This window comes from Odontesthes bonariensis, chromosome 7, assembly GCF_027942865.1.
Source record: "Odontesthes bonariensis isolate fOdoBon6 chromosome 7, fOdoBon6.hap1, whole genome shotgun sequence".
Taxonomy (NCBI): Eukaryota; Metazoa; Chordata; class Actinopteri; order Atheriniformes; family Atherinopsidae; genus Odontesthes; species Odontesthes bonariensis.
This window is the reverse complement of record NC_134512.1, coordinates 39,771,488-39,796,421: the sequence shown is the minus strand read 5'-3', so window position 1 is coordinate 39,796,421 and position 24,934 is coordinate 39,771,488. Positions and strand designations below refer to the sequence as shown.

The following is a 24,934-nucleotide window of genomic DNA, read 5'->3' as shown; positions in this document are numbered from 1 at the left end:
TTTTATAAATAATTATGATTACAATTAGTTGAATTCTAATTGGCTTGAATTGGACTTTATTATCTAAGTGCCTTGAGATGACATTTGTTGTATTTGGCGCTATATAAATAAAAATGAATTGAATTGAATTGAATTATGGGACCAAAAGAGAAACAACGATCACAGCTTATTTTCTGTTTGAACAGGTTTAGCTCATTTAAGAGTCAGCGAAATAAATCAGCTTTGTGTTTGAGTCAGATCAACATCCAGGATAATCTGCTGATGTGACAGGATCAGAGGAGCCTCATGTCGGAAACACACCGAGCAACAACATCCTCCTGTCATACACAATATTCTCAAATCGCTATCTTAATCAGCTGTGAGAGCGAACACTTTGACCGTTTATAAGACCCTTAAAATCTACATATCTTAAGGGTCTCGGTGAGTACAGATATGTTTCACATTGGTGTGTCTGTAATAAACTCTTTCCATGGTAAACCTGTGCTGCACTGCAGTGGCTTCTTATGCACCAAGATGGCCGGAGAAGCTAGAATTCCATGTCCAACAGGAGTGGGACGACGTTCCTCTCCCACAGGTCCAGCAGCTGGTCTCCTCAGCTCCAGATGTTTACAGATGTTGTTAAAGGAAGAGGGGATCTGTCCCAGATTTCTGAGAAAATGCCCCTCCAAAAATAAGAAAGAAAAACAACAAATAAAAGACGTTTTTGCTTGAAATAAGCAAAAAAAATCTGCCAATGGAACTACTGAAAATCGGCTTGTCAAGATTTCTTGAAATAAAATGTGATATTTAGGACTTTTGAGATAAAAGTGATCTTGAAATTAGCTTAAAAACCTCTTCAAATGAAAAAAAAAAGCTTGTTTCATATGAAATCCAACTCAGAACAATTTGTTTCCAAAGACTTTTTCACTTAACAAGATATTCCAGATGTATTGTATTAAAACAAGTCCCTATATCTGGCTGAAATAGTGCTTGTTAGGCAGTTGTGTCTTATATTAAGTGTAATGAGATATTTGGACTAGAAATGAGACAAATATACTTGGTAAGACTTTGATTTTTTTCCAGTGTGCCATCAGATTTAAGATGATGTAATATTTTGAATGAAAAATCAGCTTAAATGAGCCAAAGGTGGAAAAATACATTTTGGTCCATAAATTGATTCCATGATTTCTTTCGTCTTTTTTTAAGCTCCAATTGCCTATTTGTACTATGCTTTCATTTAATTTCAGGGTGCAATGAGACATTAAAGTAATAATTTTCAATAAAAAAAACTTTTGAACGGTAGTGCACACATGAACAACATGTCTCACCGTGCGGCTCTCTGAGCAGCCTTCATCTCGTCAGGATGGGGGATCCCCTGATACTCTCCCTCGTACATCTGGTCCTCCTCATCGTGTCCTTCGGTCGCGTCGCTCGCTGCGTCCTCTTCCTGAGGAGGATAATCCGCCTGGTACCCATACCCATCGCCGCCCTCTCCGTACGTCCCGTAGCGGTCCCCGCCGCCCTGGGGGTACGCGTTGTTCTGGTAGGGGTCGGCCATGTTGGCTCACCAGCTCTGACAGCAGCTAATCTCACAGAGAGTCAAAGACTCTGAGCTGTTCTGGTGTTGGATCTCCTGAGATTTAAGCTTCTAATGGAACATGATGGCTTAAATCAAATAAATAAAACCAATGTTGAATATAGTAACTTTGCAGTTAGAGCTGCTGGTATAATAATGTTTCAGGATGATGTGTAGTTTGCTTTTGGAGACTTCAGGCCCGTCAGCTCTTCAGCGCTCACTCCTGCAAACAGAAAAACTCTCATTAGTTTACGCTTGTTGCACAACTTCTGCGTTCATACAGGCACACTCAGTTCTGTAATAACGGTAGGTTTTCCTTTTGGGCTCTACGAGCAGATCTCTGCATATACCAAGGCAAGGCAGGTTTATCTGTAGCACAATTCAACTACAAGGTGCTTTACAGATACATTAAAACAGTAGAAATAAAAAGCACAATTTTAATTTTAAACAAAAAAGAAAGAAATAAGAAAAAATCTGATAAAATCAGTAGTTAAAATGTGATTAAGTTTTGAAACTCAAGCTTCAGATTTGGAGCTTTATTCAGATGCAGCTGAAAATAGGTCTTCAGCCTGGACTTAAACACACTGAGTGTTTCAGCTGATCACTACTAGAGCCTGGCTCGGGCCGGATTTTTCTGTCCGAGCCCGGCCCTCAACCGACAGAAAAGTTCTCAAATCCGACCCGAGCCCGAGATTAATTAAAATATTTGTGTCCGAGCCCGCCGGAAGCCCGAGACCAGTGACCAACGCAAGACGGCGCACCCTAATCAGTAAATACACATTGGTGACAGCGCACCATTATCCACCATAATCCACCATAATCCATTATAGCTTGATTTCCCCCTCTCATTTTCCACGACTTTCAGTTCTCCAGAAGCTATTTTTCTTTTAATGTCCTCCATAGCGCTTCCAGCCAACTGAGCTCGGCTGCACTGATCGCACGTGTTTAATGTAAAGTTGTTCGAATGTTCGATGTGCGTGCGTGCGTACCGAGCATGCACAGACCACAGATGCACACAGATGCATACTGCACGGCATGAGGCACGAATAGCCTACCAACATTTTCATTTATGCATATTCAATTATTTATGTTTATCACAAAAACTGACGTTTGCAATGAACTGAAACCTGTCCTCTGGCTGTTTATAATTTTCACGATGTCTGCTTGCTTTCGAGCCCGACCCAAGTCCGACAAGACATTCTAATTTTTTGTCCGAGTCCGGCCCGGCCCGTCGGGTTCCGACCGGGCCCGTCGGGCTTCGGTCGGGTTGCCATACTCTAATCACTACACCCAGATTTCTGGCCTGGTTGGTAGTTTCTAGGTGTATAGATTGAAGTTCTGTGGTGACCTGTAATCGTTTCTCTTTGGCTCCAAAGACAATTTCCTCAGTTTTGTTTTTGTTTAGTTGGAGAAAGTTGTGGCACATCCAGTCATTAATCTCCTCAATGCATTTACCAAGAGCCTGTACAGAGCCTCAGTCTCCTGGTGACATTGTAATATATATCTGCGTGTCATCTGCATATCTGTGGTAGTTTATTTTGTTGTTTTTTATAATCTGTGCCAGTGGGAGCATGTAGATGTTAAACAGAAGAGGTCCCAGGATGGAACCTTGGGGGACTCCACATGTGACTCTTGTCTGCTCAGATGTAAAGTTACCTTTTGATACAAAGTACTTCCTGTTCTTTAAGTATGTTTTGAACCAGTTTAGTACAGTTCCGGAAAGATGCCAATGCCTCCCTTATACGAGACAACTCTGAAAAAGTTGACCTTACAGTCACTGAGTCCACCAGGAACTCCTCTGGATACCAAAGTGTTCTAGAGTCAGACGTGAGGCCGTCTGTCCGACAGTTCAACACACTGTTGCTACCAGCTGCTGGATCAGGGGTTCACTTAGTTTCTCACTGCTGCAACCAGCTGCTGGATCAGGAGTTCACTTAGTTTCTCACTGCTGCTACCAGCTGCTTGACCAGGGGTTCACTTAGTTTCTCACTCACTGCTTCTGTGTTCTGTCTCAGTTTTTGTTCACTAAATAATGACTATTGCTGTGTTCAAAACCGCATACTACATACTGCATACTCATCGATCAGACAGTGTGCAGAGCGTTTACCCACAATGCATTTGGCTCCTGCCCGAGCCGAAATCAGCCGGCCTGAAGCTGATTTCTCTTAAGCTCTAAACTCTGTAAACTTTAGCAACATTTGAAACATTTTCAGGTGAGAAAGTAGTCGTTTAGATCCCCAACGTGTTGAAAACCTGACAAAATACCGGCTGTTTACAATTTTGTTCCCACGAATTCGGCGCTACTAAAGCTAGCCGCAGTGAGCAACGCACTTCCGGTTATTTTCACAAAATAAAATACCCGTTGCCTTTTATCATAGGGAAAGCCATTACCATACAATTGGTGCTTTTGTTTTGAAAACAGGAAGTGAACCTACCCTCGTTGTAGCTAGCTTGAAACTGCCGTTTTGACAGGAAATGACGATCGGCGACGTCACGTTACGTTGCATCTTGGGTAGTTTGAGTATGAGTAGTAACCTCATGATGCATACCAACATTTAGGAGAATCTAGTATGCATCTGGGAACTTCTGCTTACTCAAACTGGCATACCAACTCAAAAAGTTAGTAGGAGTAGTAGGAGAAGTATGCGGTTTGGAACACAGCCACAGTGTGATGTGTCATGCGTTCACCTGAGAGGTTATTCACACATTTCTGCGTTCTTCTCCTCTAAACAGAATCGAAGCTGTTGAACAAACCATTGAGGCCACATAACTTTACTACATTCTGTTTCCTCGTCCATCCGTCCATCTGTTTTTCTTCCTCCTCTCGTCTCTGCTCTTGTTGTTTATCACCGGGCTGATCACATAATGAGCGTATATATCTGAGTCATTCCTGCCCATTAGTTGAGTGTCATGGAATTACTGAACTGAGACTGAAGCCGTTGGGAGTTATTAACTCGTCACACACATCCACAGCTTCCCGAGCCTCAGCACACTCAGACATGGCAGATAATGGACTCTGCAGATTTATGACTCTGAGGTGCAGGATTAGTTCGTTTCTAACTGTGTGATTAACTGCCGCTGCTGCTCTATGACAGCTCACTCCGACTAATTCAATCGCATCCTCTTTGAAAGGTAAAGACGGGACTCTGGGCAGTTTCCCACTTTGTTCAGCAGCCGTCACAGCAACACTCGCCCGGTTAGCATCAGAGCCTCATTAATGTGAACACCTCTGGATTCATTCTCCACTTTGTTCCACAGGATTCAGCATCGTTTTGCTCTGGTTCTATCTGTACTCAGACCTAAGTTAAGGGGGTGTAAACAGCTTCTGTCCATCAGTTCTGAACTCGTCACTAACACGACTGAACAGCTGTTTCTGCTTTTAAAGGATGAAGATGAAACGACCCGCCTCCATGTTTATTCAAACCAGCTGATGGAAAGATGCCCGATGAGCCGGATTTTCTGTTAGAAAGGTTTCCTTCACATTCGCTGGATAATCTGATAAAAACACAGATGCTGAGACGTGACTTCCCTCCATCCTTCCGTCCTCCCTTCGGTATGGAAGTTTTTCTGTGCCATCATAGTTTGAATACGAATTTCTAATATTGAATTTTTACAGCATCAAAAAGCAGACTTTGAATTTGAAAAACCAACAGTGTAAAAAAAAATCAATTTCTAAAAACAAAATTCAGTGTAAAAACATTAAAACATCTAAATTCAATGGAAAAAATTCAGTACAAAAAATATCAACATCTAAAAATTCAGTGTAAAATAATTCAACATCTAAAAATTAGGTGGAAAAAAATTCAATTTTTTTGGAATTTTTTTCCACCTAATTTTTAGATGTTGATATTTTTTGTACTGAATTTTTTCCATTGAATTTAGATGTTTTAATGTTTTTACACTGAATTTTGTTTTTAGAAATTGATTTTTTTTTACACTGTTGGTTTTTCAAATTCAAAGTCTGATTTTTGATGCTGTATAAATTCAATATTAGAAATTCGTATCCAAACTCTGATGGCACAGAAAAACTTCCATACTTCAGGTGGTTATGGATAAGTGAAGCCAAACTAAAATACATTCTACCGAGGAGATTTAAGGAATAAATAACCAGCAAAGCTCGGGCAAACTGTCAAAGAAAGTGTGAGGGTTGGTGAGAAGATAGTGATAAGCTTACTGTCGGTGCTGGGGGTAAAATAAGGAAGAGTCGGTGTTTCTACCAGCATCTTATGTGACCTCTGAAATGTTATCAGGGATGTAAAACAGCTCTGGTCTCTGGACGATACTGTAGGATAAATGTGACTGAAGAGAGTCCTCAGAGAGGAGGGAAGAAGAACGTTCATCTAATAATAAATAATAGATAGATAATAAAGTCCAATTCAAGCCAATTGGAATTCAATTCATTGTAATCATAATTATTTATAAAATAATCCTGGAAATTGATTTCTACTAAATATGAAGAAGGATGTTTCAAACCCTAAAATGCACTTAGAGGAAGAAGAATCCTGGAGAGAGGAGGCTTGTAAGGGGAGCTATAAGGAAGGGTACTCAGACATTTTTTGGTACCTGCCGCTTAAAGCCCCGTACACACACGTCGCTGCTATTTACTCGCTCAGCGAGTGAAGTCAATAGAATGTCTATGTGTTCACGCGAGGCGAGGAGGCGAGGAGAGTACAAGCGATGCGATGTGGGCGAATTCCGAGATGAACATATTTCAACTTCGAGCGACGCGAGTAAAGCGAGTAAAAGCGAGTAGCCAATTAAAATGCAGAATACAGATTATTGACAGGTGACGTTCCCCCAGTGTTCTCCAAACAGTGGCCACCCAACTTCTACACAACCAAGTCAGCAAAAGCACCCAAGCGAGTGACCGAGTGAGCGAGTAAATAGCAGCGACGTGTGTGTACGGGGCTTAAGAAGGAGGAGAACACATGCACTGGAAAAAATGCCCCTCCAAAAATAAGTTAAAAAAAACAACAAATAAAAGACGTTTTTGCTTGAAATAAGCAAAAAAATCTGCCAATGGAACTACTGAAAATCGGCTTGTCCAGATTTCTTGAAATAAAATGTGATATTTGGGACTTTTGAGATAAAAGTGATCTTGAAATTAGCTTAAAAACCTCTTCAAATGAAAAAAAAAAGCTTGTTTCATGTGAAATCCGACTCAAAACAATTTGTTTTCAAGACTTTTTCATTTAACAAGATATTCCAGATGTATTGTATTAAAACAAGTCCCTATATCTGGCTGAAATGGTGCTTGTTAGGCAGTTGTGTCTTATATTAAGTGTAATGAGATATTTTGACTAGAAATGAGACAAATATACTTGGTAAGACTGATTTTTTCCAGTGTGAATCCGACACTTCAAACTGTATTAGAAATAAATTGGTCACAAGATGATTTAATGCTCACCTGGCAGAAATAATGAAATAGAGGACATCTCATTCTGTTAAATGCATCTCCTCTCTCCTCATGTCTGCCCTCACTTCCTCTGCTCGCCTCTCTGTGGTGCCCGTTCAACCCCTGAGAGCTCCGAATGAGGACAATTCCAATTAAATTCAACCCTGAACTGTTCGTTTATGATGCAGCCGGTGCTTGGTTAAGTTTCGAGCTCGACTGTTGTGATTTTTTTCACTTTTAAAGTTCATGAACTATGAAAAACCAAGATGGAGGTTTCAGCTGCAAACGCTGAGGCTCATCCATTAAACATCCTTCTGCCTTATCATCGTTAGTCTCTGCTTACAGCTTCATTTAGGCCATTTAACCTGCTTACTGAATGAATTGTGTCTGACGCTGAGGATATTTCTGAAATGAGAGCTATAATATGTCTGTAGAGTTGCTGTTGGTGTTAAACTGTGAGAGCAGAGCTTGAAACAAAGTGGGAAAAAGTAATATTGCATCTATTTACTGTTTATTCACTCAAAAAACCTGCCAAATGTATTTCTGCATCCCAGATTAAGTTCATTCTGTGTCCTTGCACTGGAAAAAATAAAAGTCTTACCAAGTATATTTGTCTCATTTCTAGTCCAAATATCTCATTACACTTAATATCAGACACAACTGCCTAACAAGCACCATTTCAGCCAGATATAGGGACTTGTTTTAATACAATACATCTGGAATATCTTGTTAAGTGAAAAAGTCTTGAAAACAAATTGTTTTGAGTCGGATTTCACATGAAACAAGCTTTTTTTTTTTATTTGAAGAGGTTTTTAAGCTAATTTCAAGATCACTTTTATCTCAAAAGTCCTAAATATCACATCTTATTTCAAGAAATCTTGACAAGCTGATTTTCACTAGTTCCATTGGCAGATTTTTTTGCTTATTTCAAGCAAAAACTTCTTTTATTTGTTGTTTCTTTTAACTTATTTTTTGGAGGGCATTTTTTCCAGTGTGTAGAGTTTATTTGGCAGTATTACGCTGTAGTTTGTCATAAAAAAAAAGAGCTGTGCGGGTGCTGAATAACTGTGACACAGCAGAGCTACAAAGAAATCACCAAAATATTGTTTGTTAATCATGTTTTCTCAGGATGTTTGGATCATTTTTCACTGAAACTGTGGAGAGGCCAACGACAGCAGCTTAATTATGAGGTATTAAGATTCTGATTTCTGGTTTAGGATTCGATTTTTTGGGAAATTCAAAGCAGAAAGAATCACAAAATCTTTAGAAAGAGGGATTTTTCTCAGATGTGTTTTGTTTCCTCTGCTCTTCATTCAGTCAAAAAGCACCAACAAGAGATAAAGACAGACTCAGCAGAGGTGATGAACAGCTGTGATCCACATGCAGGCCGGCAGGAAATTAAAATGTGCTCAGACCTGAGCCACTTTTATCTGTTTCATCAGAGGAATAATTCACCTTTATCAGTCTGTTCCGACAGACTCCCTCCTCATAACAAATGTGATTTATCTGATGGTCGTGTTCTACCGTCTCTGTGAGAAAACAACAAGCTCAACAACGCTCTGCAGAATTACTCAGATTCAGACTCAAACTCAAGCTAATAAACATCTAATTATTACTAAGAAGATCCAAATTCTGTGGCAGCTATAAGCTTCCTAACATCCCTGTGCAGGATGCTGAGTCACATCACAGGATGTTAAGAAAGGTAAATAACTCATGCAGTGGCATTTATCTACATGAAAAATCTGCCTGACGTTCGATCTGGTTAAAGAGTTTGATGCCAGTCTGTATGCTGACAGACAGAAGAGTTAATAACTGCATATAACTGCATATAACTGCTAAAGAAAGGATGTTAACCAGGAAAATGATGTCTGATTAGCATCATCATCCAAATCACCTCTGATTGGTTATATAAACCGTGAGGTAGACAGTAGGGATGGGAATCAAAAACCGGTTCTAGTTGAGAACCGGTTCCCAGTGTTTCAATTCCTTGGAATCGTTTGGCGATTTTGCAAACGATTCCCTTATCGATTCCAGTGGGCGCGAATGACGTCACCACGCAGCCAGCAGTCAACAGTAAACATGGCGCCCAAGCGGTACAAACGCTCGAAAGTTTGGTTACACATCCCTAAAAAAGACGACAACAGGGCAACTTGCAAAGTGAATATTTCACCAAAGGGAGGAAATACTACCAACATGCAATAACTATGAATGAATGATTAACGTTGGTGAATCTGAACCCAGCAACGTTAGCAACGTTAGCATGTCCTCGGCTAACACTGCAGGTAACTAACCAACAAACTAACTAACTAACACTGCCTATCATGTTAGCGCCATTTGCCTGATTGTAAAAGCTACTGTTAGTAACGGTTAAGGTTAAATGAATGCCTTCTCAGGCATTACATTTAGATGAAATCATGAGAGACAGAGCCTGACTGGCTCAGAGCCAGAGGCTGGTGGTGCTACCCCCAGTTCACCTCTACCTCCAGCTTCTCCTTTCACCAGAGCAGGAAGAGTTCAATTACCCAGGCCAGGATAGACCAATGTGGACCTCACCGTTGTTGGGTTTGTGAGGTCACGACTCGTGTTACTTCTAAACTAAACAAAGTTGATGCTAATCGACCGGTTTGTTTTCCTTTTTCTCCAAATGAGAATCGATAAGGGAACCGACAAAGAACCGAATCGTTAAGCAGAATCGAAAATGGAATTGGAATCATAAAAATCTTATCAATTCCCATCCCTAGAAGAGGGTTGGAAAGGATTATCAGAGCACAAGAGAAAAAATAATTACATTAGACAAACTTAACAATTAACATATGATTCAACAACAGAAGCTCCAATAATAATTGCTCCACAATGATCCTGAAGGCAGTTAAACCCTCATAGCTGCTGGTACAATAAGCGATCACCTGACCACAGAATATAACCACAGAATATAACCAGAGAATAAAACCCCAGAATATAACCCCAGAATATAACCACAGAATGTAACAACAAAATATAATCCCTGAACATAACCCCAGAATATAATCCCTGAACATAACCCCAGAATATAACCACAGAATATAACCCCTGAACATAACCACAGAATATAATCCCTGAACATAACCACAGAATATAACCCCAGAATATAACCCCAGAATATAACCACAGAATATAACCCCAGAATATAACCTCTGAACATAACCACAGAATATAATCCCTGAACATAACCCCAGAACATAACCACAGAATATAACCCCAGAATATAACCACAGAATATAATCCCTGAACATAACCCCAGAATATAACCCCAGAATATAACCCCAGAATATAACCCCTGAACATAACCACAGAATATAATCCCTGAACATAACCCCAGAATATAACCACAGAATATAACCCCAGAATATAACCCCTGAACATAACCACAGAATATAATCCCTGAACATAACCACAGAATATAACCCCTGAACATAACCCCAGAATATAACCACAGAATATTACCCCAGAATATAACCCCAGAATATAACCCCAGAATATAATCCCTGAACATAACCCCAGAATATAACCACAGAATATAACCCCTGAACATAACCACAGAATATAACCACAGAATATAACCACAGAATATAATCCCAGAACATAACCACAGAATATAACCCCTGAACATAACCACAGAATATAACCACAGAATATAACCCCTGAACATAACCCCAGAATATAACCCCAGAATATAACCCCAGAATATAACCACAGAATATAATCCCTGAACATAACCCCAGAATATAACCCCAGAATATAACCCCAGAATATAACCCCAGAATATAATCCCTGAACATAACCCCAGAATATAACCACAGAATATAACCACAGAATATAACCACAGAATATAACCCCAGAAAATAACCCCAGAATATAATCCCTGAACATAACCCCAGAATATAACCCCTGAACATAACCACAGAATATAACCACAGAATATAACCCCTGAACATAACCACAGAATATAACCACAGAATATAACCCCAGAATATAACCACAGAATATAACCCCAGAATATAACCACAGAATATAACCCCAGAATATAACCACAGAATATAACCCCAGAATATAACCACAGAATATAACCCCAGAATATAACCCCAGAATATTACCCCTGAACATAACCACAGAATATAACCCCAGAATATAACCACAGAATATAACCCCAGAATATAACCACAGAATATAACCCCAGAATATAACCCCAGAATATAACCCCTGAACATAACCACAGAATATAACCCCAAAATATAACCCCAGAACATAACCCCAGAATATAACCCCAGAATATAACCCCAGAATATAACCACAGAATATAACCACAGAATATAACCCCAGAATATAACCCCTGAACATAACCACAGAATATAATCACAGAATATAACCCCAGAATATAACCACAGAATATAATCACAGAATATAACCCCAGAATATAACCCCAGAATATAACCACAAAATATAACCCCTGAATATAACCACAGAATATAACCCCAGAATATTACCCCTGAACATAACCACAGAATATAATCACAGAATATAACCACAGAATATAACCCCTAAACATAACCACAGAATATAACCCCAGAATATAACCCCAGAATATAACCCCAGAATATAACCCCAGAATATAACCCCAGAATATAACCCCTAAACATAACCACAGAATATAACCCCAGAATATAACCCCAGAATATAACCCCAGAATATAACCCCAGAATATAACCACAGAATATAACCCCAGAATATAACCACAGAATATAACCCCTAAACATAACCCCAGAATATAACCCCAGAATATAACCCCTGAACATAACCACAGAATATAACCACAGAATATAATCACAGAATATAACCACAGAATATAACCACAGAACATAACCACAGAATATAACCACAGAAAATAACCCCAGAATATAACCCCAGAATATAACCCCTGAACATAACCACAGAATATAACCACAGAATATAACCCCAGAATATAACCCCAGAATATAACCACAGAATATAACCCCAAAATATAACCCCAGAATATAACCCCAGAATATAACCACAGAATATAACCACAGAATATAACCACAGAATATAACCCCAGAATATAACCCCAGAATATAACCCCAGAATATAACCACAGAATATAACCACAGAATATAACCCCAGAATATAACCACAGAATATAATCACAGAATATAACCCCAGAATATAACCACAGAATATAACCACAGAATATAACCCCAGAATATAACCCCAGAATATAACCCCAGAATATAACCACAGAATATAACCCCAGAATATAACCACAGAATATAACCCCTAAACATAACCCCAGAATATAACCCCAGAATATAACCCCTGAACATAACCACAGAATATAACCACAGAATATAACCACAGAATATAATCACAGAATATAACCACAGAATATAACCACAGAATATAACCACAGAATATAACCACAGAACATAACCACAGAATATAACCACAGAATATAACCCCAGAATATAACCACAGAATATAACCACAGAATATAACCACAGAATATAACCCCAGAATATAACCACAGAATATAACCACAGAATATAACCCCAGAATATAACCACAGAATATAACCCCAGAATATAACCACAGAATATAACCACAGAATATAACCACAGAATATAACCACATAATATAACCACAGAATATAACCACAGAATATAACCACAGAATATAACCCCAGAATATAACCCCAGAACATAACCACAGAATATAACCCCGGAACATAACCACAGAATATAACCACAGAATATAACCCCAGAATATAACCCCAGAATATAACCACAGAATATAACCACATAATATAACCACATAATATAACCACAGAATATAACCACATAATATAACCACAGAATATAACCCCAGAATATAACCCCAGAACATAACCACAGAATATAACCCCGGAACATAACCACAGAATATAACCACAGAACATAACCACAGAATATAACCCCAGAATATTACCCCTGAACATAACCACAGAATATAACCACAGAACATAACCACAGAATATAACCCCAGAATATAACCCCAGAATATTACCCCAGAATATAACCACAGAATATAACCCCAGAATATTACCCCAGAATATAACCACAGAATATAACCCCTGAACATAACCACAGAATATAATCACAGAATATAACCCCAGAATATAACCCCAGAATATAACCCCAGAATATAACCCCAGAATATAACTCCAGAATATAACCCCAGAATATAACCACAGAACATAACCCCAGAATATAACCACAGAATATAACCCCAGAATATAACTCCAGAATATAACCACAGAACATAACCCCAGAATATAACCACAGAATATAACCCCAGAATATAACTCCAGAATATAACCACAGAATATAACTCCAGAATATAACCCTAGAATATAACCACAGAATATAACTCCAGAATATAACCCCAGAATATAACCACAGAACATAACCCCAGAATATAACCACAGAATATAACCCCAGAATATAACTCCAGAATATAACCACAGAATATAACTCCAGAATATAACCACAGAACATAACCCCAGAATATAACCACAGAACATAACCCCAGAATATAACCACAGAATATAACCCCAGAATATAACTCCAGAATATAACCACAGAACATAACCCCAGAATATAACCCTAGAATATAACCACAGAATATAACTCCAGAATATAACCCCAGAATATAACCACAGAACATAACCCCAGAATATAACCACAGAATATAACCCCAGAATATAACTCCAGAATATAACCCCAGAATATAACTCCAGAATATAACCACAGAACATAACCCCAGAATATAACCACAGAATATAACTCCAGAATATAACCACAGAACATAACCCCAGAATATAACTCCAGAATATAACCACAGAATATAACTCCAGAATATAACCCTAGAATATAACCACAGAATATAACTCCAGAATATAACCACAGAATATAACCCCTGAACATAACCACAGAATATAATCACAGAATATAACCCCAGAATATAACCACAGAATATAACCACAGAATATAACCCCAGAATATAACCCCAGAATATAATCCCAGAATATAACCACAGAATATAACCACAGAACATAACCACAGATTATAACCACAGAACATAACCACAGAATATAACCACAGAATATAACCACAGAATATAACCACAGAACATAACCACAGAATATAACCACAGAATATAACCACAGAATATAACCCAAACTTTAAAAGCTGCACTTTGTGTACCTGACTCAGAGGAAACAGGTGATAAAAGCTGCACCTGCAGCCTGTTTTCATGTCTTCAGTTTCCTGATGGTGGAAATAATCCAACAAACCGAGCGAGCAGAGGCAGGAAAGCAGCTGTGAGCAGAGGCAGCTGCAGAGAAAGCTCCAGCATCATCATTTAGACCAGATTAATAATGCATCTCCTCTCTGTGCACAGCAGCAGACACTCTGACTGTGAACACTGAAACATTTACTGTTTCAAACTGGAGCAGAAGCAAGCTGCTCGGCTGCTTTTAAAGAACTATTCTGGAGTTCCTGCATGTCAACGTAAACACATTTATAGGCATAAAACCCGTTTATATTTCCTTAATGTTTGCTTGTCCTGCCGGGTTTGTCTGCATTCATTTTTGTTCTCCTGCTAATAATAAATACTTGTATGAATGGTTTTCTGTCTGCTCTGAGGGTCTCAATCGAATGATTTTCAGTTTGACGGATTGTGGCCAATGACTGTCTTCACTCTATAAAATCTGGTATGTTTTCCAGTCATTTGCATAGACACCTAAACCAGTTAACCAGTGCTAGTTAAAGGGGAACTCCGGGGCATTTGAAGCGTGTTTCCATTGCTAGAGGTTGTCAAATACTGATAGTATGACACAGAGAGGTGCGTATCTGCGCTCCCTGTGTGGAGATTGCTCTGTTCGCTCAGCCTGTCATGTGAGGCTAATACGTGGTGGCTAAGGGGCAAGCGCTAACCCTTCCACGTAAAACAACAACTTGCACACTGCAGAAACGTCACACCACTTTATAAACCATCCGACAATAAAGTCACAAGCCTTACCATCAAAACCATATGCATGGTTCTCACATTACTGGCATGGGGACGTTACAAAACAACTTTATAAACAGCATGTAACTCGCCGGCTGGTTGTAGGCTCGCGCATGTGAAAGCCCAAAAGAGTCGATGGAGAATAATCCCATATACAAAACAATTATGTTCTCTAGAAAAACTGCGTTCAAGTATTTAAAACATTACAACAATACATGCCCAGTAATATTGTTGTAATGTTTTAAATACTTGAACGCAGTTTTTCTAGAGAACATAATTGTTTTGTATATGGGATTATTCTCCATCGACTCTTTTGGGCTTTCACATGCGCGAGCCTACAACCAGCCGGTGAGTTACATGCTGTTTATAAAGTTGTTTTGTAACGTCCCCATGCCAGTAATGTCAGAACCATGCATATGGTTTTGATGGTAAGGCTTGTGACTTTATTGTCAGATGGTATATAAAGTGGTGTGACGTTTCTGCAGAGTGCAAGTTGTTGTTTTACGTGGAAGGGTTAGCGCTTGCCCCTTAGCCACCACGTATTAGCCTCGCATGACATGCTGTGCGGACAGAGCGATCTCCACACAGGGAGCACAGATCTGCACCTCTCTGTGTCCTACTATCAGTATTTGACAACCTCTAGCAATGGAAACACGCTTCAAATGCCCCGGAGTTCCCCTTTAAAGTAAAAGCAGCAGATGTTAAATTATTTACAAATACATCTGTACGAGATATAGTTTGACTTCTTATAACTTAAATAGGAGAAACGTCTGTTGATACATTTAAATTTGATCCATTTTGCTTTGTTCACAGATCAGGGGCCCGTTGCACAAAAGTAGGATTTAGACATCCAGGATGAGTTACTTAGCCAGGTTCAAGGAATCCAAAACATGGCGCCCAGGCTTAGTTGGTTGCACAAAGGCCAATCCAGGATGAGCAGACACGGATTTATCAAGCCAGGTGAAAGCGATCCTGGATAAGTGCTGCACACGGCTTTCTTAAATAGACCCCAAGATCGATCATAGATTCACTGATTCACCATGGCAACAAGGGCGGCGTATTTCTCCCCAGCGGAGCAAGAATTATTAATGGAAGCATATGAAGAGGTGAAGGAGAAAATAAAACAAAAAGGAAATACTGCCACAGTTAAAAAAACAAAGGGAGCAAGCGTGGCAAACCATTGCTGACCGCCTGAATGCGTAAGTAGTGCACAAATACACACTCACCACTCCACTGAAACCATCACAATTAGGCAGTGTTCGAACTACGGGGGACTCGGGGGATCCGAGACCCCCTGAAACTGACACGAGACCCCCCCGAAAACATGATTTGGGAAATGTTGGGGGGTCTCTAAAATATTGGCAAAATGTGATTTCCCCTGATGAGTTATGATTGCAGACGCGATGCGTGTGGAGCCTGTGTGCGTAATTGGCATAAAGCTGTGCTGTCCGCCGCGTATGATTCTGTATAGCTTCTCATGTGTTTTCGAGATCCGAGCTCTGAGTCAAGCGCAAGCAAGCAACCAAAATGGACATGGCAGCAACTTTTTATTAAGAATGTGCCTGCCCACACATTGCCTGTACTGTGCATTAATTGGTTTAACATCTTATCATTTCAGATGGTCTGCAATGCTGACTATTTGTTCAGTAATGTTGTGGCAAAGTGGCCCGGCTCGGTCCACGACTCCAGAGTGTTTCGGAACTCAGAGATCTATCGGCGCCTATCACAAGGTGAGCCACAGAACCTCTATTGATAACCACTTTTAACATCATGGCTGTGTTAAGAATGTCACTACTTATGAGGTTGTGATGGTAACATTTTGTATTCACAGGTGAATTCCTGGGAGTATTGCTGGGTGACAGAGGGTACGCCTGCCAGCCTTTTCTGCTCACTCCATTTGCAGACCCTCTGGAGGCACAACTGGCACACAACCATGCCCATGCCAGAACAAGGGCCCGGATAGAAATGACATTTGGCCTACTGAAGGCACGCTTTCAGTGTCTGACCCACCTGAGAGTCAGCCCAGACAGGGCATGTGATATCACTGTGGCCCGTGCTGTCCTCCACAATGTGGCCTGCCTGAGAAAGGAGAGGGCCCCCAGAGTGCCAGCTCTCATAGACTGGGACACTCCTGCCATCTTCCCGGATGACGACTGTGGTCAGCTGGTCAGAGACCAATATGTGTTAAATTATTTTAATTAATATGCATGTTGATTTAAGTTGGGCCTGCAATGGCAGAGGAATTTTTGTTAGGTTTTTGTGCTGTATAGGCAAGGCAATTTTATTTGTATAGCCCATTTTTACAAACAGTTTGTCTCAAACTGCATGCTTTGATTCTGTGCTTTTTGTCTTGTAGAGCACTGTGTGACTTCAGTTTTGAAAGGAGCTGATGGTTTACTTGCTTTGCTTCATCCTTGTTCAATAAAGGAACATCATGGTACTCTCTAATGTGTATTTATATTTATATGGTGATGTACTTTATGTGTAGTCTGTGGGGAAACTAAATTATCTAGTGGTTCATCTAAAATCATCAGTTATCTAAAATGATTGCAATTAATGATCACAAATGTTTCAATAATGATAGTATAGTTAAATGTTTTAACAATGTTCTAGGCTGTGGAATAAATATTGGTTTCCATTTGTGGCGACCGCTGACTGAGATAAGGAATGAGATTAAATAGATCCTGGAACTTAGCCTGGTCTGGAGCAGGCTAGCTTCACAGAATAAATCTCCATGTTAACTTACGTCTGAACATATCCCACTTCCCTCTATCCCACTTTTGTGCAACTGGATCACGGATAAGTTGATCCAGGATAGCCAACATATCCCTGTTTAATCCTTTATCCTACTTTTGTGCAACAGGCCCCTGATGTTTTGTGTTCACCAATGTTTATCATCTGCTGGTAAACTGAGTATGGAAGGAGGTCAGCTGAATGGGATGGATTTCAGTTTTATGTGTGGACCACAGGGAGGCCCCAGAGAGGCCCCAGAGAGGCCCCCAGGAGGGCCCCAGGGAGGCCCCAGGAAAGCCCCAGAGAGGCCCCCAGGAAGGCCCCAGGGAGGCCCCAGAAAAGCCTCAGGGAGGCCCCAGAGAGGCCCCCAGGAAAGCCTCAGGGAGGCCCCAGAGACGCCCCAGGAAGGCCCCAGAGAGGCCCCAGAAAAGCCTCAGGGAGGCCCCAGAGACGCCCCAGGAAGGCCCCAGGAAGGCCCCAGGGATGCCCCAGGGGACCCATAAGGGGTCAACAAAGCCGGACTTACTTTGTGTTAAACCAGAACCTCGCCTCAGAGGTAACATGTTCCACAACAGCGGTTCTGATCCGTCTTTGTTGGCCACCTTTTCCTCTTCAGGTTCTGAGCTCGCAAACACAAAAAGGAGCGTTTTAAGCTTCATTTGATGCACAAACACGCCGACACTTCATTAATAAGAAGAGCGGGTTGTTTGAATGGTGGCGGTCTCTCTCCTGCATCGGCTTCAGATTTCCTACTTTTCAAAAGCATATCTGTTGTTAAGCGTAACCACGGTAACAGGGAAGTTGCTAAGCTAACTGAGCTGTCCGAAGCCCGAGTAGCGCCTGGAATAAGACCCCAAAATCAAGACGAGGTGAAGAGGAGACGTCTAGGATCCAGAGCAGGAGCAAAATGGAGAAAAAGGAGGAAGTTTAAAGCTTTTTTTTTTTTTTTTTTTCCTTGATCCTGATGGGAAATGTGAGATCCTGGAGCATAAAATGTTCGAGCTTCGACCCCTGATGAGGACACAGCAGGAATATCAGGAAGAGACCCGGCTGCAGGAACAGCGGGCAGATGATGTGGTGATGCGTTTCGACATCGTCGTTAAATAATGAAGGAGAAAGAAAATGAAAGAGACCAGAGTAAAAGCTGAGGGCCTCATCTCAACCGACATTTATCATTTAAAGTGTGCAACTTCTGTCACATAAAGGCTGAAAAATGAAATGTTGAATTGTTCCAGACTTTCTGTATCCAGAACTCTGCCTTCAGGTGAGCTGGTTCAGCTGAACCTCGCAGTAAATGAAGCTTCTTCTTCGTACATGAACCTCGTTGCTCCATAAAACTCAGTCCTGACACAGATGGTACATATTAATGAGTCGGTCCAAGGTTTTTATTAGTCGATGTTGGAGTTTTTAAGTGAATATCGATTTAAAATAGAACATCGTCTTCTTCTAGTTGCAGGTTGGCGTTCAACTGATGGTAAAAGTTGGTTTCTTTGGTTTTTCAGATCAGAAGTTTAACATAGAACCTAATTCATCAGTTTTTATCTCAGTTAAGGCTAAATTTATAAACTGAAAAGCCAACATTTAAATCGGGATCTAAATGAACTCACCAACTAAAAAAAAATAGGATTGAAATATTGATTTTCTGTCATTTGTTCTGCCAATCAATCACGTTTTTAATTTAACTTCAGGATAGATTGTGCCTGATGACAGAATCTTTTCACAGATGATGTAACCTGAACATAAACTGCTCCAATCGAAACATCGCTGGTTCGTTTCCCAGTGTGGAAGCATCCTTGGGTAACCTATAGGGATGGGAATCGAAAACCAGTTCTTGTTGAGAACCAGTACCCAGTGTTTCAATTCCTTGGAATCGTTTGGCGATTCTGCAAACGATTCCCTTATCGATTCCAGTGGGCACGAATGACGTCCAGCGCAGCCAGCAGCCAACAGTAAACATGGCGCCCAAGCGGTACAAACGCTCGAAAGTTTGATTACACATCCCTAAAAAAGACGACAACAGGGCAACTTGCAAAGTGAATATTTCACCAAAGGGAGGAAATACTACCAACATGCAATAACTATGAATGAATGATTAACGTCGGTGAATCTGAACCCAGCAACGTTAGCAACGTTAGCATGTCCTCGGCTAACACTGCAGGTAACAAACTAACAAATACTGCCTATCATGTTAGCACCATTTGCCTTATTGTAAAAGCTGCTGTTAGTAACGGTTAAGGTTAAATGAATGCCTTCTCAGGCATTACATTTAGATGAAATCATGAGAGACAGAGCCTGACTGGCTCAGAGCCAGAGGCTGGTGGTACTACCCCCAGTTCACCTCTACCTCCAGCTTCTCCTTTCACCAGAGCAGGAAGAGTTAAATTACCCAGGCCAGGATAGACCAATGTGGACCTCACCGTTGTTGGGTTTGTGAGGTCATGACTCGTGTTACTTCTAAACTAAACAAAGTTGATGCTAATCGACCGGTTTGTAAACAGAGTCTGGCCCAACAGAAACAGAGTCTGGACCGGCAGAAACTGAGTCTGGCCCGGCAGAAACAGAGTCTGGCCCAGCAGAAACAGAGTCTGGCCCAACAGAAACAGAGTCTGGCCCGGCAGAAACAGAGTCTGGCCCGGCAGAAACAGAGTCTGGCCCGGCAGAAACAGAGTCTGGCCCAGCAGAAACAGAGTCTGGCCCAACAGAAACAGAGTCTGGCCCAACAGAAACAGAGTCTGGACCGGCAGAAACAGAGTCTGGCCCGGCAGAAACAGAGTCTGGCCCAGCAGAAACAGAGTCTGGCCCAACAGAAACAGAGTCTGGCCCGGCAGAAACAGAGTCTGGCCCAGCAGAAACAGAGTCTGGCCCAACAGAAACAGAGTCTGGCCCAACAGAAACAGAGTCTGGACCGGCAGAAACAGAGTCTGGCCCGGCAGAAACAGAGTCTGGCCCAGCAGAAACAGAGTCTGGCCCAACAGAAACAGAGTCTGGCCCTGCAGAAACAGAGTCTGGCCCTGCAGAAACAGAGTCTGGCCCGGCAGAAACAGAGTCTGGCCCTGCAGAAACAGAGTCTGGCCCAACAGAAACAGAGTCTGGCCCGGCAGAAACAGAGTCTGGCCCGGCAGAAACAGAGTCTGGCCCGGCAGAAAGAGAGTCTGGCCCGGCAGAAACAGAGTCTGGCCCGGCAGAAAGAGAGTCTGGCCCGGCAGAAAGAGAGTCTGACCCGGCAGAAACAGAGTCTGGCCCGGCAGAAACAGAGTCTGGCCCAGCAGAAACAGAGTCTGGCCCAACAGAAACAGAGTCTGGCCCAACAGAAACAGAGTCTGGACCGGCAGAAACAGAGTCTGGCCCGGCAGAAACAGAGTCTGGCCCAGCAGAAACAGAGTCTGGCCCGGCAGAAACAGAGTCTGGCCCGGCAGAAACACAGTCTGGCCTAGCAGAAAGAGAGTCTGGCCCAACAGAAAGAGAGTCTGGCCCAGCAGAAACAGAGTCTGGCCCGGCAGAAACAGAGTCTGGCCCGGCAGAAACAGAGTCTGGCCCGGCAGAAACAGAGTCTGGCCCGGCAGAAACAGAGTCTGGAGCCTTTAAACAACGCACATACGGCGTTAAAAAGAGTGTAACCTGAGCCCAGTGTTTGCTTTGCTGCGCGTCTATTGATTACATAATGCTGTGGGCAAGCAGTCCCTGCTGGGCAGAAGCTCTCCAGCTTCCTGCTTGTTATAAATAGACGGATGCCCTCTTTTACTTTGCACTTTGTTGGAGGCTGATCATCCTCGGGCTGTTTCTCTGCAGTCCAACAGCTGGAGATCTGAGCAGAAAGTTCTCTCTGAAACACTTTGCGTGTTAAATAATTGATCCCAAACCAAGCAGAGAAGTTAAATAAATCACACCCTGACACGATTTAACACTCCGATATTAAACAGGACTTCTCTTACCGGGACGCATCAAACTGAAGCTGAAGAAATCTCAACAGATGGAGTTTTTAAATTCCTTAAATCTGCTGTGGACTCTGTGGATGAGACGAGCATCCGCTCAGGGAGGCAGGACGGAGAGATTAGAGTCAGCCTCTCCTCCCCTCGTCTCTGCAGCACTCCTCCCCGCTGCCGCCACCCCCCCACACACACCCACAGTGGTACGGTCCACCTCTGCGCTGTGGAGCAGCCGGAAGGTGCCATCCGGCTGCTGGGGGGGGGGGCGTGGAGAGGGCAGATGGAGGGCCGGTGGGAGGGGGATGGAAGGATGAGAGGGAAGGAAGGATGGAGGGATGAGAGGATGAGAGGGAAGGAAGGATGGAAGGATGGAGGCAGGAGGAAGGAAGGATGAGGAGGAGGAGGAGTGACACATTGAGTGTGAATGCAGAGATGATTTCTCAACAGCTTTATATCACCTCCTTCTTTCTGCTTCTCTTCTTTCTTTCTTCCTTTCTGCTTTTCTTCTTTCTACCTTTCTTTCTTTCTTTCTTTCTTTCTGCTTCTCTTCTTTCTTTCTGCTTCTCTTCTTTCGGTTTCTCTTCTTTCTTTCTTTCTTTCTTTCTTTCTTTCTTTCTTTCTGCTTCTCTTCTTTCGGTTTCTCTTCTTTCTTTCTTTCTTTCTTTCTTTCTTTCTTTCTTTCTGCTTCTCTTCTTTCGGTTTCTCTTTTTTCTTTCTTTCTTTCTATCTTTCCTCTTTGTCTTTCTGCGACTTCCTTGCCTTTTCTCTCCATATCTTTTCCCTTTTCTTTAACCTTCCTCCTGCCGTCTCCGTGCAGCCGCTGCAGCCACGCCGGCTTCATGTCGTTAAATAACGAAGGAGAAAGAAAAAGAAAGAGAGTAAAAGATGAGGGCCTTATCACCTCCTTCTGCCAACAAATTCTGTCATTTTTTAAGCAGAATCTGGAGTTCTCAACAGACATTTATCATTTAAAGTGTGCAACTTCTGTCACAGAAAGGCTAAAAAATGAAATGTTGAATTGTTCCAGACTTTCTGTATCCAGAACTCTGCCTTCAGGTGAGCTGGTTCAGCTGAACCTCGCAGTAAATGAAGCTTCTTCTTCGTACATGAACCTCGTTGCTCCATAAAACTCAGTCCTGACACAGATGGTACATATTAATGAGTCGGTCCAAGGTTTTTATTAGTCGATGTTGGAGTTTTTAAGTGAATATCAATTTAAAATAGAACATCGTCTTCTTCTAGGTGCTGGTTGGCGTTCACTTTTAAATTCATTAATGAATGATTATTTTGAATGTGTTTTTTTTGTAATTTAAAATGAGGCGTACGCGGGGGGATAAAAATAATGAGGCGTAGAATACCAAAGAGGTAAGAAGAAAAGTAACCAGCTCATTGTAGCCTAATGTAGCGGAGTAAGAGGACAGTTTCTGCTGCACACATCTACTCAAGTAAAAGTAAAAAGTATAGAGATTTAAAACTACTCCTAGAAGTAGAATTATTTAAAAAACTTACTCAAGTAAATGTAACTCGTTACTACCCACCTCTGCCCCTGGACTGGTTTAAATCTCTCTGGCCGCACAGTTCATCCAGTTAAAAAACTCCATATCCCAACCATCTCCCCTCTCCTCTGGTGTTCCCCAGGGCTCTGTACTCGCCCCTATCCTGTTCATCATCCAGCTCCCCTCTCCTCTGGTGTTCCCCAGGGCTCTGTACTCGCCCCTATCCTGTTCATCATCCAGCTCCCCTCTCCTCTGGTGTTCCCCAGGACTCTGTACTCGGCCCTATCCTGTTCATCATCCAGCTCCCCTCTCCTCTGGTGTTCCCCAGGGCTCTGTACTCGGCCCTATCCTGTTCATCATCCAGCTCCCCTCTCCTCTGGTGTTCCCCAGGGCTCTGTACTCGGCCCTATCCTGTTCATCATCCATCTCCCCTCTCCTCTGGCGTTCCCCAGGACTCTGTACTCGGCCCTATCCTGTTCATCATCCATCTCCCCTCTCCTCTGGCGTTCCCCAGGGCTCTGTACTCGGCCCTATCCTGTTCATCATCCAGCTCCCCTCTCCTCTGGCGTTCCCCAGGGCTCTGTACTCGGCCCTATCCTGTTCATCATCCAGCTCCCCTCTCCTCTGCTGTTCCCCAGGGCTCTGTACTCGGCCCTATCCTGTTCATCATCCATCTCCCCTCTCCTCTGGTGTTCCCCAGGACTCTGTACTAGGCCCTATCCTGTTCATCATCCAGCTCCCCTCTCCTCTGGTGTTCCCCAGGACTCTGTACTTGGCCCTATCCTGTTCATCATCCATCTCCCCTCTCCTCTGGTGTTCCCCAGGACTCTGTACTAGGCCCTATCCTGTTCATCATCCAGCTCCCCTCTCCTCTGGTGTTCCCCAGGGCTCTGTACTCGGCCCTATCCTGTTCATCATCCATCTCCCCTCTCCTCTGGCGTTCCCCAGGACTCTGTACTCGGCCCTATCCTGTTCATCATCCATCTCCCCTCTCCTCTGGCGTTCCCCAGGGCTCTGTACTCGGCCCTATCCTGTTCATCATCCATCTCCTCTCTCCTCTGGTGTTCCCCAGGGCTCTGTACTCGGCCCTATCCTGTTCATCATCCAGCTCCCCTCTCCTCTGGTGTTCCCCAGGGCTCTGTACTCGGCCCTATCCTGTTCATCATCCAGCTCCCCTCTCCTCTGGTGTTCCCCAGGACTCTGTACTAGGCCCTATCCTGTTCATCATCCAGCTCCCCTCTCCTCTGGTGTTCCCCAGGGCTCTGTACTCGGCCCTATCCTGTTCATCATCCAGCTCCCCTCTCCTCTGGTGTTCCCCAGGACTCTGTACTCGGCCCTATCCTGTTCATCATCCAGCTCCCCTCTCCTCTGGTGTTCCCCAGGGCTCTGTACTCGGCCCTATCCTGTTCATCATCCATCTCCCCTCTCTTCTGGTGTTCCCCAGGGCTCTGTACTCGGCCCTATCCTGTTCATCATCCATCTCCTTCCCCCTTGGTCAGATTTTCCGCAGATTCAACATCCGCTTCCATTGTTATGCGGACGACACCCAGCTCTACCTTTCTACCAAACCCAGCTCTACCACCTCTGCCCGTATCGGATTGACCTCCATTTATTCAGATTCATCATTTCAGTTTGGAAACATTTTCATTCCTTCAGTTTTCATTTTATTTATATATTATTTTTTATGTTGCAGATGATAAATGGTGAATTTAGGACTCGATCGAATCAG

The 24,934-nt window shown here is 42.4% G+C and overlaps 1 protein-coding gene across 1 annotated transcript in view; it reads right to left on the bottom strand.

Moving 5' to 3' along the window:
• LOC142384508 (synaptic vesicle glycoprotein 2B-like) overlaps positions 1-21,817 on the bottom strand; it is a 60,915-nt gene extending 39,098 nt beyond the window's left edge. The window contains exons 1-2 of the mRNA XM_075470785.1: positions 21,716-21,817; positions 1,308-1,778 (exon numbers count right to left, since the gene is read on the bottom strand). Coding sequence (XP_075326900.1) covers positions 1,308-1,537 — 230 coding nt within the window. The 5' untranslated portion in view covers positions 1,538-1,778; positions 21,716-21,817. The remainder of the gene's footprint in view (positions 1-1,307; positions 1,779-21,715) is intronic.
• Between the last annotated feature and the right edge of the window lie 3,117 nt (positions 21,818-24,934).